Genomic DNA, 15,841 nt, shown 5'->3' on the forward strand with positions numbered 1-15,841 from the left:
TGCCGGGAGGTCTCTGATGGACCGGTGTTCTGAACTCGGCTCTCCCACCTCAGAGGCACAGGCCTGACACCCGGCCGGAGCACCAAGACTGTGTCAGCCACACGGCTCAGAAGAAAAGGGAGAAATACAATAAATAAACAAATAAAATAAAATAAAGTTATTAAAATAAAAAACAATTATTAAAAAAATGAAAAAGTAATAAAAAAAATGAAAAATGAAGGGAGCATCCAAACCAAAAACCAAATCCACCAATGATAACAAGCACTAAAAACTATACTAAAAAACCCCAAAAAGCAAAACATCAACAAAAAGAAAACGGACGGACAGAACCCTAGGACAAATGGCCAAAGGAAGGCTATACAGATAAAATCACATAAAGAAGCATACACATACACACTCACAAAAAGAGAAAAAGGGGCTTCCCTGGTGGCGCAGTGGTTGAGAGTCCGCCTGCCGATGCAGGGGACATGGGCTCGTGCCCCTGTCCGGGAGGATCCCACATGCCGCGGAGCGGCTGGGCCCGTGGGCCATGGCCGCTGAGCCTGCGCGTCCGGAGCCTGTGCTGCACAACGGAGAGGCCTCAACAGTGAGAGGTCCGCGTACCGCAAAAAAAAAAATAAATAAAATAAAATAAAAAAAGAGAAAAAGGAAAAAATATTTATATATCGTTGCTCCCAAAGTCCACCTCCTCAATTTTGGGAAGATTTGTTGTCTATTCAGGTATTCCACAGATGCAGGGTTCATAAAGTTGATTGTGGAGATTCAATCCGTTGCTCCCAAGGCTGCTGGGAGCAATTCCCCTTTCTCTTCTTTGTTTGCACAGCTCCTGGGGTTCAGCTTTGGATGTGGCCCTGCCTCTGCGTGTAAGTCGCCTGAGGGCGTCTGTTCCCGCCCAAACAGGGCGGGGTTAAAGGAGCAGGTGATTCGGGGGCTCTGGCTCACTCAGGCCGGGGGGAGGGAGGGGTGCGGAGTGCGGGGCGAGCCTGTGGTGGCAGAGGCCAGCGTGACGTTGCACCAGCCTGAGGTGTGCCGTGTGTTCTCCCGTGGAAGTTGTCCCTGGATCACTGGACCCTGGCAGTGGCCGGCTGCACAGGCTCCTGGGAGGAGAGGTGTGGATCGTGACCAGTAACTGCACACAGGCTTCTTGGTGGCAGCAGCAGCAGCCTTAGCATCTCCTGCCCGTCTCTGGGGTCCGCGCTGATAGCCGCGGCTCGCGCCCGTCTCTGGAGCTCGATTAGGTGGTGCTTTGAATCCCTTCTCCTCGCGCAACCCGGAACAACGGTCTCTTGCCTCTTAAGCAGGTGCAGACTTTTTCCCGGACTCCCTCCTGGCTAGCTGGGGCGCACGAGCCCCCTTCAGGCTGTGTTCACGCAGCCAACCCCAGTCCTCGCCCTGGGATCCGACCTCCGAAGCCCGAGCCTCAGCTCTCAGCCCCGCCCGCCCCGGCGGGTGAGCAGACAAGCCTCTCGGGCTGGTGAGTGCCGGTCGGCACCGATCCTCTGTGCGGGAATCTCTCCGCTTTGCCCTCTGCACCCCTGTGGCTGCGCTCTCCTCCGTGGCTCCGAAACTTAACCCGCCACCCGCCACCCGCAGTCTCCACCCGCGAAGGGGCTTTCTCGTGTGTGGAAACCTTACCTCCTTCACGGCTCCCTTCCAGAGGTGCATGTCCCGTCCCTATTCTTTGTTCTCTTTTTTCTTTTGCCCTACCCAGGTACGTGGGGAGTTTCTTGCCTTTTGGGAGGTCTGAGGTCTTCTGCCAGCGTTCAGTAGGTGTTCTGTAGTTGTTCCACATGTACATGTATTTCTGATGTACTTGTGGGGAGGAAGGTGATCTCCATGTCTCACTCCTCCACCATCTTGAAGGTCTCCGTCCCATGAGAGATTCTTGCTTCTACTGTCAGTAACAGAGGAGGGTGGCTGACCCAGTCCCATGTCCACCTTGACCCAGGCAGTGTGTGGCCCTTCTGTGGCTCCTTCACACAAAGAGGAGTGAGGGAAAGCCGTTGCCGGGGCTGGAATCAGCTTGGTGGTGCTTCAGTCCAACCAAGTCAGAGACGGGACCAGAGGTCTAGACACAGAATCCCCGATCCACGACCAGGGCTGGACGTTATAAAGAGGTCGGTTTCTGTGTCACATGATGGTTCATGGTTAGAACCTTCTTCCTTCTGTGTAGAACAGCTACCTTTGGAGGTAATGAGTTCTCTGTCTCTGGGAGAGTTCAAGCAGAGGCTGGAAGATTCTTTGGTAGGTTTTATGCATTCATTCATTTATCCATCTAATCACCCATCCAATATTTTTCAAGGATCAAACTTATGTTAGGTGCTGGACTAGTTGGTTCAACCGTGAATAAGATAGAAATGGCCCTTGGCCTCACAGCACTGTGATGGGGAAATAATGAGGACTATGGGAGCAGGGTACGGGGGGCCATGACCTAGACCTGCAAGCCAGGGAAGACTTCCCAGAGGAAGCCACCTTTGAAGCTGAAGCCTGAAAGCTGAGGAGGACTTAGTCCGGGTAGAGGAGAAAACTTCCAGAAAGAGGAGGCAGCACATGTGAAGAGCTAGAGAGAGCGTGGCCAACAGAGGAATGAACATGCTCAGTGAGGCAGGGCTTGGGCGGTGGGCGGGGTAGGGGGCGGGAGAGGCAGAGTTGAGAGTGAGGTCAGCGTGGGAATCACACTAGGGGCTTTGGACCGTATCCCAAGAGCCACAAGGAACCAATGAAGAGTTTCAAGCGAGGCAGTGATGTGGTCAGATGTGCATCATAGCTGGTTTCCCCAGAGACAGACCTTAAGACAGGCATTTGCAAACAGGTGGTTTGTGTGGGAGGTGATTCCAGATAATACCAGTAGGGAAGTGGGGAATTGAGACAGGGAAGGGAGACAGCCAAGAGAGCACTTGGGGTCAAGCAGGTCACCATTGTGGGTACTGGAGCTTAACCCTGTTGGGAAACTCTGGGAGCCACTGCAGAATATGCCCCTCAGAGTTACCCCCCAGCGCCCAGGCAGAGGGAGCTGGACTGTTTATACACCACTTCCCATTAGCCATCGGTTGAGGGCTCTTCTGGGCTGGGTCGGGCATGGACACTGTTCCCCAGTACTTCTGGCCTCCCCGTGGGACCCTCAGGCAGAGATGGAGGGCCAGCATGGAGCGGGGCTGAGGGGGTACGGGGAGGGTGCCAGCACCACTGTGGCTGTGAGTTGGAGGGACGGTGAGGGGGAGACAGGAGCCTAGTGATCAGTGAGGAGGCCACAGGAAGACTCGTGCAGCCAAGAGATGTTGATGGCCTGGGCCAGAGAGGCTGTGGTTATGAGCAGAAGAGGCTGAACTGGCTGGCCTTGGTGACAGATGTGGGGGAACGAAGATCACTGCAGAGAGGACTCACAGCCTATCAAAGCTGCAAGGGGCCCCCTGCACCTCCCCCCAGGCTCTCTACCCCCCCAGACTGCTGTCCTCCAGCAGATCCTCCAACGCTCACACATGTCAGAGACACTGACGCCGCCGCCACAGCAGCTGGGGGCCACACCTCAGAGACCACGAAGTGTGTTTGAAGGGAGATGAAGGAGCTGTGGCAACTGCTTAAAAAACAAAAACCGGGCTGTTGTCAACCCCAGCCCGAAGTCTTGGACGAGATCACTTGGGCGGGGAGAGAGAGGAAAAAACAAGCAATCCAGCCCAGCCCGCAGCCTGAGTGCCGCCCTGCTCCCTGAATCTCCTCCGGGCCCACATCATCTTCCCATCAGACACAGGCCACAAGAAGACAGATGCTCTGCATGGCTTGTTCACTGGCGCCAGGACCTGGTTGACAGAAGGTGATCAGTAACCATCGGTGAATGATGGAACCCACGAAAGGTCCCTGCCCTTCTGTGCTCCATGCCCTCCATGCTCCATTCTGTGCTCAGATGCCCCCAGGGAAGTGCTGGGGGCAATTGAATGGTGGCTCTAAGGACAGGGCCCGCCAGGGTGGGGTGGGAGGATGGTTGGGAAAGGGGATGGGGGTGTTGAAGCAGCAAGGGGAAAGATGGAATGGTGTCATCACCAGCGTTATTAGTTGCCAGAAATAGAAGCCAAGTCTGGATGAAATAAGTAGAAAAATAATTCAGCCCTAACCAGTGACGCATGGGAAGTGCTGTATGGACGCCCAGCTCCCTCCATCCCAGCTGGGATAACTCTTCATTGGCTCTGGTTGCCCATATGGTGACTTGCTGGATAAAGCCCCTTTTATGGGTCACCCTCCCTCCTCTGGCCTACTTCCCCTCTCCCCTAGTGGGCTTCCTGGGGTCGCTTCCAACATAATTACCAGTACTCTAATCTGGTCTCAGCCTCAGCTTCTGAAGGGACCCCGTGCCTGGGCAGCTGCATCTGACTGGCAGGTCCAGTCACATGTCATTTCCTAGTTGCAGGGGAGGTTGGAGAAGCAAGAATAGGGCATTTTCAGCTTCTGAGGGGAGGTGGCTCTGCTTCCCAGCAGATTCACTGGTGCCGTGTCATCAGCACCCCTATAGGAAGCTGTCCTAATCTGTTCAGGCTGCTGTAACAGAATACTCCAAACTGGGTGGTTCTTTTTTGTTTTTTTTGTTTTGTTTTTTTTTTTTGCGGTACGCGGGCCTCTCACTGCTGTGGCCTCTCCCATTGAGGAGCACAGGCTCCGGATGCGCAGGCTCAGCGGCCATGGCTCACGGGCCCAGCTGCTCCGCGGCATGTGGGATCCTCCCGGACTGGGGCACGAACCCGCGTCCCCTGCATCAGCAGGTGGACTCTCAACCACTGCGCCAGCAGGGAAGCCCCAAACTGCGTGGTTTTTAAACAACAGAAATTTATTTCTTATAGTTCTAGAGGCTGGAAGTCCAAGACCAAGGTGCTGGCAGATTCAGTGGGCCTGCTTTCTGGTTCATAGAAGGCATTTTCTCACTGTGTCCTCACATAGGGGAAGGGACCAGGGATCTCTCTGGGGCCTCTTTTCTAAGGGCAGTAACCTACATTATGAGGGCACCCCCCTCATGACCTAATCACCTCCTAACACAATCACCCTGAGGATTACTATTTCAGTACATGAATTGTGGGGAGACACGAACATTTAGACCACAGCCTAAACGGCATATTCAAATTATGGTAATTTGAGGAGGGTTTTTATTTATTTATTTTTATAAAGAGCCTGTTTACAAAGGTGTAGGGGGCTGTAGAGAAGCAGAAGGGGTAGTACAATAGCTCGGGATTAGTAGTGGTGAAGCGGTTACCATCCCTAGGTCTGAAGGGATGAGAGGAGGGAGCAGTGGCTGGAACCCAGAAAGAGAGAGACATGCAGAGACTTCCCAGAGAGGAGCAGTGATACAGGGACACAGTCAACCCAAGGCCACCTCACTGAGAGGCACTGAGGGGAGTCCATGGCTGGTCACTGTGCTCTCCCCTTCTCCCTTCCTCCCGTATCATGCTCACTGACAGGCGGGCTCAGATCGGCCAGCCTCCGGGCCAGAGCTGGGTGGGGCAGGGTACGGATGAGACCTGAGGGCAGATGGAAGACACCAGGCACAGCAGGGAACATCCCGAACAAACAAGGGGCCCCAAGTGTGGCGAAATGTCAGCGAAATGTCAATGAACATACCTCATTAGGGCTGAGAGCTCCATAGCTGCCCCTCAACATCAGCCATTCCTTTTCCTCGGTAATACCACCCATTTCCCCCAAGGGCCCTCCTGTCGGGGTCCCACTGGTCTCTCCAGAGCTGTGCTCAGAGTGGAGTGCCCACGACTCACGGAGACCTGGCTCGGCCTCTAACCTCGGCAACCACGGCCAAATCCCTTCTTCTGAGCCTCAGTTTCCTTAAATGCAAAACCAGGAGGGTTAAGCAGATGAACTTCCAGGACTGCTTCTATAGCACTGACCTTCTAGAAAGGCTCATGGCCCCCTTGCAAACAGTCCTGGGAAGGGAGTGAAACACGGATTGTCCATTTGGGGAAACCAAGGCTCAGGGAGACTTGCTGGAGGTCACTGACCACGTGGGGACTAGAACAAGCCTGCCATCTCTTGTCAGAGTTGTTTCCGGAGCCAGGCCTGCCCTGGCCCTGCTTTCCTTGGGGGTACGGCCCATACCCGTGTTTATTTTCAATGAGTACAGCAGGCAGCATGAAGCTGCGCGGTTTCTCTTGTGCTCTTGTTTGTGCATGTGGCTGTGAAGGGAAAGGTGTTAGAATGGTGGTTTCAACCAGGCTTCCAGAGCTTGGCAATCCCCCCGCCCAACTTGGGGATTCAGGGTCAGTGCAATGTCACCGCTGGGCTTTTGAGCCTATGGGTCCACGCGGACCTCAAAGGGCTTAATTTGTAGGGAGTTTCAAAGAGAGTCAGGAGGGCTGTGTCAGCAACTCTGAACCCCACTGACAACGGCCCTTCACAGCCGAATCCTGCCAGGTCTAGGAGGCTACCCTGAATCTTGCCACCCACCCCATGGGCCTGCGTTCTGAGGCCTGTGTCCCAGGCACATGAAACAAGGACCAGTTCATTTTATATCACAGCCTGAGGCTCTGGGGATTCCTGCATGCCAAGCCCAGGAGGCCCTCAGACGCTACCTGGTTGAAACCACTGCCTTCTCTCCTCGAACCGTGGGACGGGGAGAGCTGTTAGTCTGCCAGATGGGTTCTGCTGAAATTAGAGTTTCCAAACTGGTTGCTCCGGATCAGTCATGGCCTGCATACATGTCCTCTTTGGTTTGTACTGTGCTTGCCCATATAGGTTTATTTTTACAAAGTGAAATGAATTGCCAACACTTATAAGTCACGCTGGGATTTCTGGTTACTTTAAGAAATTAGAAAACCTGGCAGCGCTGGGCTCACATTCCTGCCTGGGAATGTTTGGCTGGTGCAGAGCTGTCCATCCCCCCACCCCCTCCCTGGATAAGATGTGCCCTTTGGTTCACCAGAATCCTCACCATTCCTTCTTGTTTCTCGGCTCAGAGCTGAATGCCCATTGGCATTGATCACTGTTTATGCTGCTGTGACTCAAATCAGAGAGTTATGAGGAAAGTAAAATAGTTTGGGTCCCCCCATTTCCAGCCAAAGTGGAAAAATAGTTTATTTACATTATTTGCCTACCCCTGGGGTCAACCACCCGTTCTGTTGGGTAGGGTTGCTAATGTAGAAGTTTATCTCCAAGGCTGTGTTTGGTCTCCATCCTCTCCTCTGCCACAACCAACACCATCACGCTCACCGTCACATCACATTTATTGGTCCTCTGTCAGGCTGTGTACACAATGAGACAGGTCAAAGGAGCTCTGCATTTGTCTGAGAGGCAAAGCTTGGTGGGCAAAGGAAACAGAGCAAACAGAGCAGCGGGGGCCAAAGGGGTTAGATCTAATATGATGAAGAATTCACCACGCTAGAAGAGGGGCTGTAAGGGAATGGTACAAATGACACCAGGCAGCCTGGTGGGAGCAGCCTCCTGGCCTTCTGCCCGGCTCCTGACCTGAGCTGGGACCTGTGTAGCAGTGGCCCAACTCCAGCTCATTTGTGGGGCTTGAGAATATTGAAGAGCTAAGGTAGTTTGGACAGGGTGACTCAGGGCTGGCCTGTAAATTCAGCCACTTCACTGAAAAAAAAAAAGCCTCAGTTTTCCAACTGTCTAATGGGGATATGGAGATAGGTCCTCTGGGTCCCTTCGTGAGACCCCTCCAGTTGGGCACACTGGTCCTCTCAGGGCCCACTGCTCTCACCACACTGGCCCACTCCGGTTTCCTGGAGGCTCCCCCAGAAGCCCTTGGGGCGCATACTCCAGGCACGTCCCCCCTGCCAGGTGGGGCAAGCACTTAGCGTGGTAGGAGAATCTCAGGTGACCATGCTTCAGACAGCACTTCACCTCGTGTGAGCCAGACTTTGGAGTCTGGTCACAGGTACCGAGAAGGTCGTCGTCCCAGCCATAGTCTGCATCCCAGACCTGCACCCTCAGGGGGCCCCCTGTGGTCAGAACCACATCCCCGAAGTCCAGCCGTGTCATCCACCTGGGGTGGTTATGGTTCTGCACCGTGTCGGTCCTCAGCTCCTGGCCGCCGAAGAAGACCTTCAGGTAGGCGTCCGTGGCAGTGGTCCAGTCTCCCCACAGACCCGTCGCCACGAAGTTCATGACCTCCAGGCGGGCTAGGCCCCTCTTCCTGGGACAGCAGTCCTGGTTGATGGCCGCCGAGCCATGGCACAGGCACTGGCACGGGTCCTTAGGGTTCTTGCGCTGCCCCGGGGGGCACGGGCGGCTGCAGTCCCTCCAGCGTGCCCTGTCCGTCACGTACTTGCTCACAGCCTGCCTGAGCGCCTCCCGCCGCGGGTCCTGGCTGTGCAGGAGCATGTGGAGCGGCTCTAGTGTGTAGTCCACCAGGCCGGGGCTGTCCTGCAACGAGGCCACCCAGGCTGAGAACTGCTCGGGCCCGGCCTGGTTCCCGAACAGCAGGTCATGCATGGACGTGTGGTGGCCGCCAACGACCTCAGAGCAGCGTTCCCGGTAGGCCTGGTGGAAGGAGGTCCCCATCTTGTGCTGTTTCTTCTTCTCCTCACACGCCTTGAATGCCGACGAGGCACTGGTGTGGCTTCTTATGCTGACCTCGGCCTCGACGGCCAGGCAGTCCTCAACCTCCTGGGCCGTGAGCCCTTCCAGGGCCAGCTCGCAGGTGCGCAGGGCGGTGAGGGCCGAGATGCGGCCGCCCAGCTCCATGGACCGGATGAAGTGGGTACCATAGCTGGAGATGAGCCTCCGGTAGTCAGGCTCGGTGGAGATGTTGAAGTGGGGGGGCAGGGTCTTGAGGGCCCTCTTGAACTCAGGGTGCAGTGGGGGAGCGTGCACCAGGTGGAAACTGGGGGGAGAGAAAAACATCAGGTGGACCCAGTGGTGGGTAGTGTTTTCCCCTGAATAACTCCTGTGAGATTGCCCAAGCTCCCATTAAATGGCAGAACTAGGACTTGGACCCGGGTGGCCTGGCTCCAAAACTCAAGCTCTGAACCACCAAGCCAGCAGGGAACGCCCCTGCCCATTGCCCCTTGGTGGCCTAGGGGCTTCGTGTAGGTATTTTTGTCCCTCTTTTTCAAAAAAAGTTTTTTCCTTTCTTTTTCTTTTCTAATTTTACAAGTGATGGTGAGACACCGATGGTATCTCTCTGGCTTTGGAACCTAGTCCTGTGGCCTTTGTCTGTCTGTCCCCCGGGTGGGGCCTTGTATACCTGGGCTCCTGACAGCTCTGGCCACGCAGGCAGGAGCGCCCTGTCTCCCTGTGCGGGAAACACGGCCTCCTGTGAGAGAAGTCAGGGTGGGTGACTCTGGGTCCCATGCATTTCTTCGGGTGAGTAGGTCCCTGAGGGCTCAGGGCATGGCTGCTCTTGTTCAACCTGTAGCCCGAGTTCTTAGCACGGAGCTTGGCAAGGCAGAAATGAAGAGCGCTTGAACGGATGAAGGAGGCCCAGGGATAGGAGGGCCCCAGCCAGGCCTCCTGCCCGCCGGAAGCTAGCACTGCCCGGGGAAGTGGCGCTTGGGTGCTCAGTAGACCAGACCGGCACCACCTGGGGCTCTGAGCATAGCCTTGCTGGCTTGCCCTCCACCTGTTCTCTCCCTGGGTTCTTCCAGATCAGGGCCTCAGGGAAGGGGGTACGTGAGAACCAAGACTGCCATCTCCTCCTGGCGGAAGCGGCCTCCAGCTCCCCACGCTGCCATTCCAGGGCTCCCAGACCACCCCGAGTTTCCCACGCCTTTTCCAAGTCCCGTCCACCCGCCACTCCCCCAACCCCGGCGCTCACCTGTAGAAGCGACACTCCACTGAGTCCAGGCTGAAGCGGTACTGGTCCTGGTGAGTCTTCTGGGCCGCGAAGTTGGCTTCCCGGGAGTGCGAGCCCGCCACGGTCACGCGCACGTTGCTGCTGGGCTTGGGAGTCACGTCCAGCCCCACCCTCCAGTCGTTACGGATGGTGTTGGCTGCCGCCCCAGCCACGTCCTCGGTGGAGCGACCCTCACCCTTGACCACTTTGCGGTTGCAGCCCGAGCCCTGGGCGCGCCAGTCGGTGAGCGCCAGGGGCAGTCGCTGGACGGCGCCCTGCTGCAGGGCGTTGCGGCAGAGGGTGCAGGTGCCGTCGGACCGCAGGAAGCGCTGTGTGTCCACCGGGAAGGAGCCTGAGCGCCGGAGGCTGGTCACATCCACGCCCTCCCCTGCCAGCCAGGAGCCAGGCACGAACTTGAGGTTGCGCCGGCACTCAGAGCGTGCGGCCGTGTAGCAGGGGGCAGGGGTGGGTGCGGGCAGAAGCAGGAGGAGGACGCTGGGGAGGAGGGCTCGGGAGGCCATGGAGCTGTGGAGACAGAGGGCAGAAGCTGTGGGCAGGGGCATGGAGGAGGGCCGACCCCTCCAACTGGAGCTTATCAGGCCTTATGGGATGGGGAGGGAATGAGATATCTCCTAAGTCATTGGATGTCAGAGCTGGCATGGCCTTTACAAACCTGGTCCACCCCCTACATTGTACAGATGGACCCAAAGAGGGGAGTGGACTTGCCCAAGGTCACACAGCCAGGAGGAGACCCTTGCTAGGATTTCACTAGTTAAGGCCAAATGGGAATCCAGATGGATGGTTTTGTCCCCAGGACCACAGCTACTGCTGGTGGAGAGGGGGCTCTGCGTGCAGAGGAGGGGACGGAGAGTAGCCGTAGAAGATTTGGGGAGGAATCTGGGGAATCTGGGAACTGTAGGGAAGCCTGGATTCTGGAGAGGTATCATTGTGGACCCAAGAACAAGCCATGCTTTCTTTCCCCACCTCACCTCTCTCATTATCTCCCCCCACCCCCATTAAGCCCTTAACAGAATTGGAAAAGAAATGAGGTCGTGCATCACCCTCATTCTCCCCAGTTCCCCTTTGGGGCCCTCCCTCTGAGCTCACGGAGGAACATCAGCCTGAATTCTAGAATAAAAGCGGCCTATGCGCCTGTGCCCCTAGATCCTGTGTGGGGAGGGGCCGTTCGGTTTGCTCGTCTCCTCTTTGGCGTTCCCTGCCACGCTCCTCGGGATTCTGGCCGCGTCTGCAAGCTGCCTGCTGCCGACTCTCGGACAGTGCTTAGCTGAAAGGTTCTTCCTCACTCTGAGGCGGCTCTGAAGCTTCGCTGGGCCTGCTTATGATCTGGAATCTCCTCTCTCTACCCCGTCCAGACTGAGCTCCTCAGAGGCCTCTCCACTCTGGCACCTGCCAGGGACGGACAGCGGCTTGTCTGAGGCCCGGGGGATTACGGAGAGCAGGAACTTCCCCTGTATCCCAGCTGGAACCTTCCGTGCCTTACCTAAAGGAGTGGCTTGAACGGTGGAATTCTAGGCAAAATGGCAGGCCCCAGGGAGGTAAATAGGAGAAGGGGAGTCTGCTGAAGGCCCTCCGATCATCTTGCTCAGGCAGCCAGCATGGTTCATAACCTTAGTCTAAAGGACTCAGTCTCCATCCTGACCCTCGTCATGTTATTTCCCGGGGAGCCCGTTTCCAGCTTTCTTAGTTTTAACTGTCAGCCTTTGAAGGGGCCATAAAGACTGTGTACTCCAACCTCTTCATTTTGTGTAAGAGAAAACTGAAGCCCAGGGTGGGCATGAGGCTGCCCAGCGAGTTAGTGACACGGCACAGTCTGGACCCAAGTCTTTTGCCTCATGGGCTACAGTATTTCCTCCTCCATCAGCCTCTTCCCCAGACAGAGCAGCCCTACTCTTGTGCCCCTCTGTCCCCACTCAGCGGCTCCCAGCCTCCCTGAGCCCCTGCTTCCTCCCTACCTGGAGTCCTGTGTTGAGATGCTCCTACGAGAGAGACACCCTCTCTCCCCACGGGAGGCTCCTGAAATGGTGGTGCAGCCCCCCAGGCCACAGTTCACAGCTCATCACAGCTCATCACGCAGGCCACAGTTCACATCACTGCTGCTTCCTGCCCCGCCCCCCAGCTCTAGTCATGGGTCCCCTTTGCTCTGCCCCGCCCACCAGCACCCACCCTGCCCTCACCTTCTCATCCGGCCTGCTGACAGCCCTCAGGAAGCAAGCCGAGAGGGCCAGAGGCTCCTCTGTCAAGCAGAGCCGCCTGGGGCATGGGAACCCCGGGGCCAACAGGTGAGGTTTAGTGGGTGGAGCAAGAACACAGCGGGCTGAGAGCTTCGAGATTCAGCTCTGGTGCTGCTGACGGGCCAGCAGGGACAGCTTCCCTGCTTCTCCCCGCAGCATCGCATGTGTGGGCTGTCAGAGGCAGCACAGAGTAGGAGCTCGGGAGCCAGTCCGCCTGGACTTGGGCCAGCTCGGGTGCGCACTAACCGTGTGGCCTGATCAGCTTCTTTAGCCGCTCTGTGCCTCAGTTTCCTCATCTCAACCCCATGGGTTGTGAAGAACTGGGGAGTTTCTACGTGTGAAGTGCTTAGAACAGGGCCTGGCCCTCTGTGAGTGTTAAAGCACGTGACCATTCCCTCCTCCCGGGGCAGTGGGGAGAAAATAAATGTTGTTCACATCTGCTTGCCCACTTCCTGCCCACACCTGCACCCCAGCCCAGGCCAGGTTCTGGGCCCCAAACGCAGACCTCACGATAGGGTCTCCTGTTCCTCACTTTGTGAGGGGAACCAGTGGCCGTGCTGGTCTCCAGCCTCCTCCCTAGCCCTGGTCTGTGATTGACCCCATAGTGCAGGTGGGCGGGCAGCTGTGCGACACTGCGAGGAAGAGAGACTTGGGTGAGGCCAGAGGCCTGGGGCCTTCTCCAACCTTTGTCTTACATGAGGTTTCCATGGGTTGAGTGACTCACAGGACAACTTCTGGGGGGGCAATGTCATACTGGTCTGAGGTGGAGATAGCTGGGTAAGTGGGGAACCGTTCTTGTGAGTTCACCCTCTAACCACGTTAGCAACAGGAAAAAGTAGCCACAGGCCTCAGACCACATGTGACACCATGGGATGGCTCATCCCTTGAGTTTATGTCCCCCACTGTGTCCCCTGCTCTTACGGGAACTGGGGTTTAAACTGTCTTCTCGAAACCCAGCCCCATCTCCTCCCCACAATGTCCCCCTCCCTGTCCTAGAATTTGCGGCCTCCTGACCCCCTTCTAGCTCCCGCCCGCGCCCTAAGTCAGATATCCAGGCTGTGAGGAGTTTGGTTTTGACCGTGCTCAGAAGACCAGTTTGAGGGGCGTGGAACCCTGCAGAAAATCTGTAGGAAGAGAAAGGTGAGGTAGGGGAGACAGGTTGTAATCCCAGCTTCGATGCAAACTTGCTTTGTGACTCTTGGCAGTAGAGTTTTAACCCCTTTCTAGCTTCGTTTCCTCATCTCTAAAACCAAAGGGAGGACTTTGGGCTTTCTAAGGATCCTGATGCTGAAATGTGCATTTAGTAGTTTTCACTCGGCGTGTGAAGTGGCGAATGTCCAAGAGATGCTGGTGGGGGGCGGTCCATGAAAGAGCAGTGATGACGTTGAAGTTTACAACTACTGATTTTGGCCTGTGTAGCTGATGACAGCTGTCCTCTCCGACTGAAACTTAGCACTTGAAATGTGTTTTAATCACAGTTTTTCCACAGAGACGTAAGATGCAATTTTCAGACGCCATCTGTAGGGTTTATTATTAACAACTTTGTTGAAATATAATTCACATACCATACAATTCACCCATTTAAAGTGTACAGTTCAGTGGGTTTTAGTATATTCGCAGAGTTGTGCAACCATCACCACAATCAATTTTGGAACGTCTTCATCACTCCCGCAAAGAAACCGTGTACCCGTTAGCAGTCACTGCTCCTTCCCCCGACGCCAATCTACTTTCTGTCTCTATGGGTTTTCCTGTTAATTGAATCATACAAGATGTGACTTTTTGTATCTGGCTTATTCCACGTAACATAATCTTGTCAAGGTTCATCCAAGCTGTAGTATGTATCAATGCCGTATTCCTTCTATGGCTGAATAATATTCCATTGTATGGACATACCACATTTGTTTATCCATTTATCAGTTGATGGACATTTTGGTTGTTTTCACTTTCTGGCTATTGTGAATAATGCTGCTATGAACATTTGTGTACAGATTCTTTGTGTGTACATATGTTTTCATTTCTCTTGGATCTATATGTAGGAGTGAAATTGGCAGGTCTACAGTAACTCTTTAGGAACTGTTTTCCTACGTGGCTGCATCGTTTTACATTGCCACCAGCAGTGTATGAGAGTTCCAAGTTCTCCGCATCCTTGTTATTATCTGACTTTTTGATTATAACCATTCGTATGTGTGTGAAGTGTTGTCTCATTGTGGTTTTGATTTGATTCCCCAGTGGCTAATGATGTTGAGCATCTTTTCATTTGCTTATTGGTCACTTGTATATCTTTTTTGGAGCAATGTCTATTTGAGTCCTTTGCCCATTTTTGAATTGGGTTATTTGTCTTCTTCTTATTGATTTATAATAGTTCTTTATTTCAGATTCTAGACCCTTATCAGGTATATGATTTGCAAATGTTTTCTCCTATTCTCTGAGTTGTTTTTTCACTCACTTGATGGTGTCCTTCGAAGCATGAATGATGTTAATTTTGATGAAGCCCAATTTATCTATTTTTTTCTTTTGTTGGTTATACTTTTAGTGTCCTATCTAAAAGTCTTTGCTTAACCCAAGGTCATGAAAAACCCTATATTTTCTTCTAAGAGTCTTACAGGTAGCTCTTACATTTAGGCCTGTGATCTACTTGGCGTTTGTATTGTGTATGGAAAGGGGTCCACCTTCATTCTTATGCACGTGGATATAGTTTTGATATATATTTTTTTGAGGTTACAAAATGTTTACTCTTGACAGAAAAGCTCCATGGATACTCTACACAGAATGCATGAGAAAGACACTGATCCTGAGGACATCTACTTATATAAACTATACCTACTGCAAACACGAACTGTAATGAAAGGAAGGAGGTCCTTTAACAAATCCTGTGTTTAGATTGTACTTACTGTGCATATTTTAGAGATCCAAAATGCAGTCCCAGGCGTTGTTCCCTTCGTCCTGTGATCATTCTTTGTTCCCTTTTCTTTACAGATTTGTGAAACTTTGGGATTCTTCCTCGCCCCTCAAATGAGTTATCCATAGTTATTCTCGAGTTATCACCTTCAGTCACATGAAATAAGTTGAAGAGTTTTTCCACTTTCTCCCTGCTGTGGCAGAGTTTGTAGAAGGCTCAGTTTTTGTAGTTGGGTAGATTTGTAACTGCAGGGTCCATGCCTTCAATAGCTCTGTTCAGGTTCTCCAGCTGTTTTTCTGGTATCGGTTTTGGCAAGTTACATTTTTCTAGGAAACCTTCTTGTCTGTAAAATTTCACACTTGTGGTCATGAAGTTATTTACAACAGTCTCTCTCTTTCTCTTAAAAGTTTTTTTTTCTTAATCGGTAGTGATACCCCTGTTTTAGATTATAATTTTTATTATGGTTTTTCTCTTTTTTCCAGATCATTCTTGTTAAAGATTTTTATGTAGTTTTGTTACTTTTCTCAAAGAATCTGCTCTTGGCTTTATTCATCCTCTATATTGTATCATTATTTTCCATTTTGTTCATTTCATTCTTATATTTTTATTTCCTTCCTTTTTCCTATATTCTTTGGGTTTCTTCTATTGTTTTTTTTCTCATGTCTTGAGATGTCTTTTTCTAATGTCTTGAGATGAATCCTTAGTTCATTAACTTTCACTCTTCTTTTTTGAACTGATGTATAACTGACGTATAACATTATTATTAGTTTCTGGTGTACAACATAACAATTTGATGTTTGTATATATTGTGAAATTATTACTACAAAAAGTCTAGTTAACATCCATCGCCTTACTTAGTTACAAAATCTTTTCTTTTACTTGTGAGAACTTCAAAGATCTCTTCTCTTAACAGCT

General features: G+C 53.0%; 2 protein-coding genes across 2 annotated transcripts in view; one reads left to right on the forward strand and one right to left on the reverse strand.

Annotated features, from left to right (window-relative positions):
* The window catches only part of PALD1 (phosphatase domain containing paladin 1), a 162,773-nt gene that overhangs the window by 134,627 nt on the left and 12,305 nt on the right, over positions 1 to 15,841 (forward strand). The gene's annotated exons all lie outside the window — the stretch shown is intronic.
* Positions 7,194 to 11,889, reverse strand: PRF1 (perforin 1). The gene is made up of 3 exons (XM_004280778.4): positions 11,749 to 11,889; positions 9,758 to 10,300; positions 7,194 to 8,824 (listed from the first exon to the last, which is right to left on the reverse strand). The coding sequence occupies exons 2-3, from the start codon at positions 10,294 to 10,296 to the stop codon at positions 7,696 to 7,698; spliced, it is 1,668 nt and encodes a 555-aa protein (XP_004280826.1). The 5' UTR covers positions 10,297 to 10,300; positions 11,749 to 11,889; the 3' UTR covers positions 7,194 to 7,695.

This window comes from Orcinus orca, chromosome 14 (assembly GCF_937001465.1).
Source record: "Orcinus orca chromosome 14, mOrcOrc1.1, whole genome shotgun sequence".
Classification (NCBI taxonomy): domain Eukaryota; kingdom Metazoa; phylum Chordata; class Mammalia; order Artiodactyla; family Delphinidae; genus Orcinus; species Orcinus orca.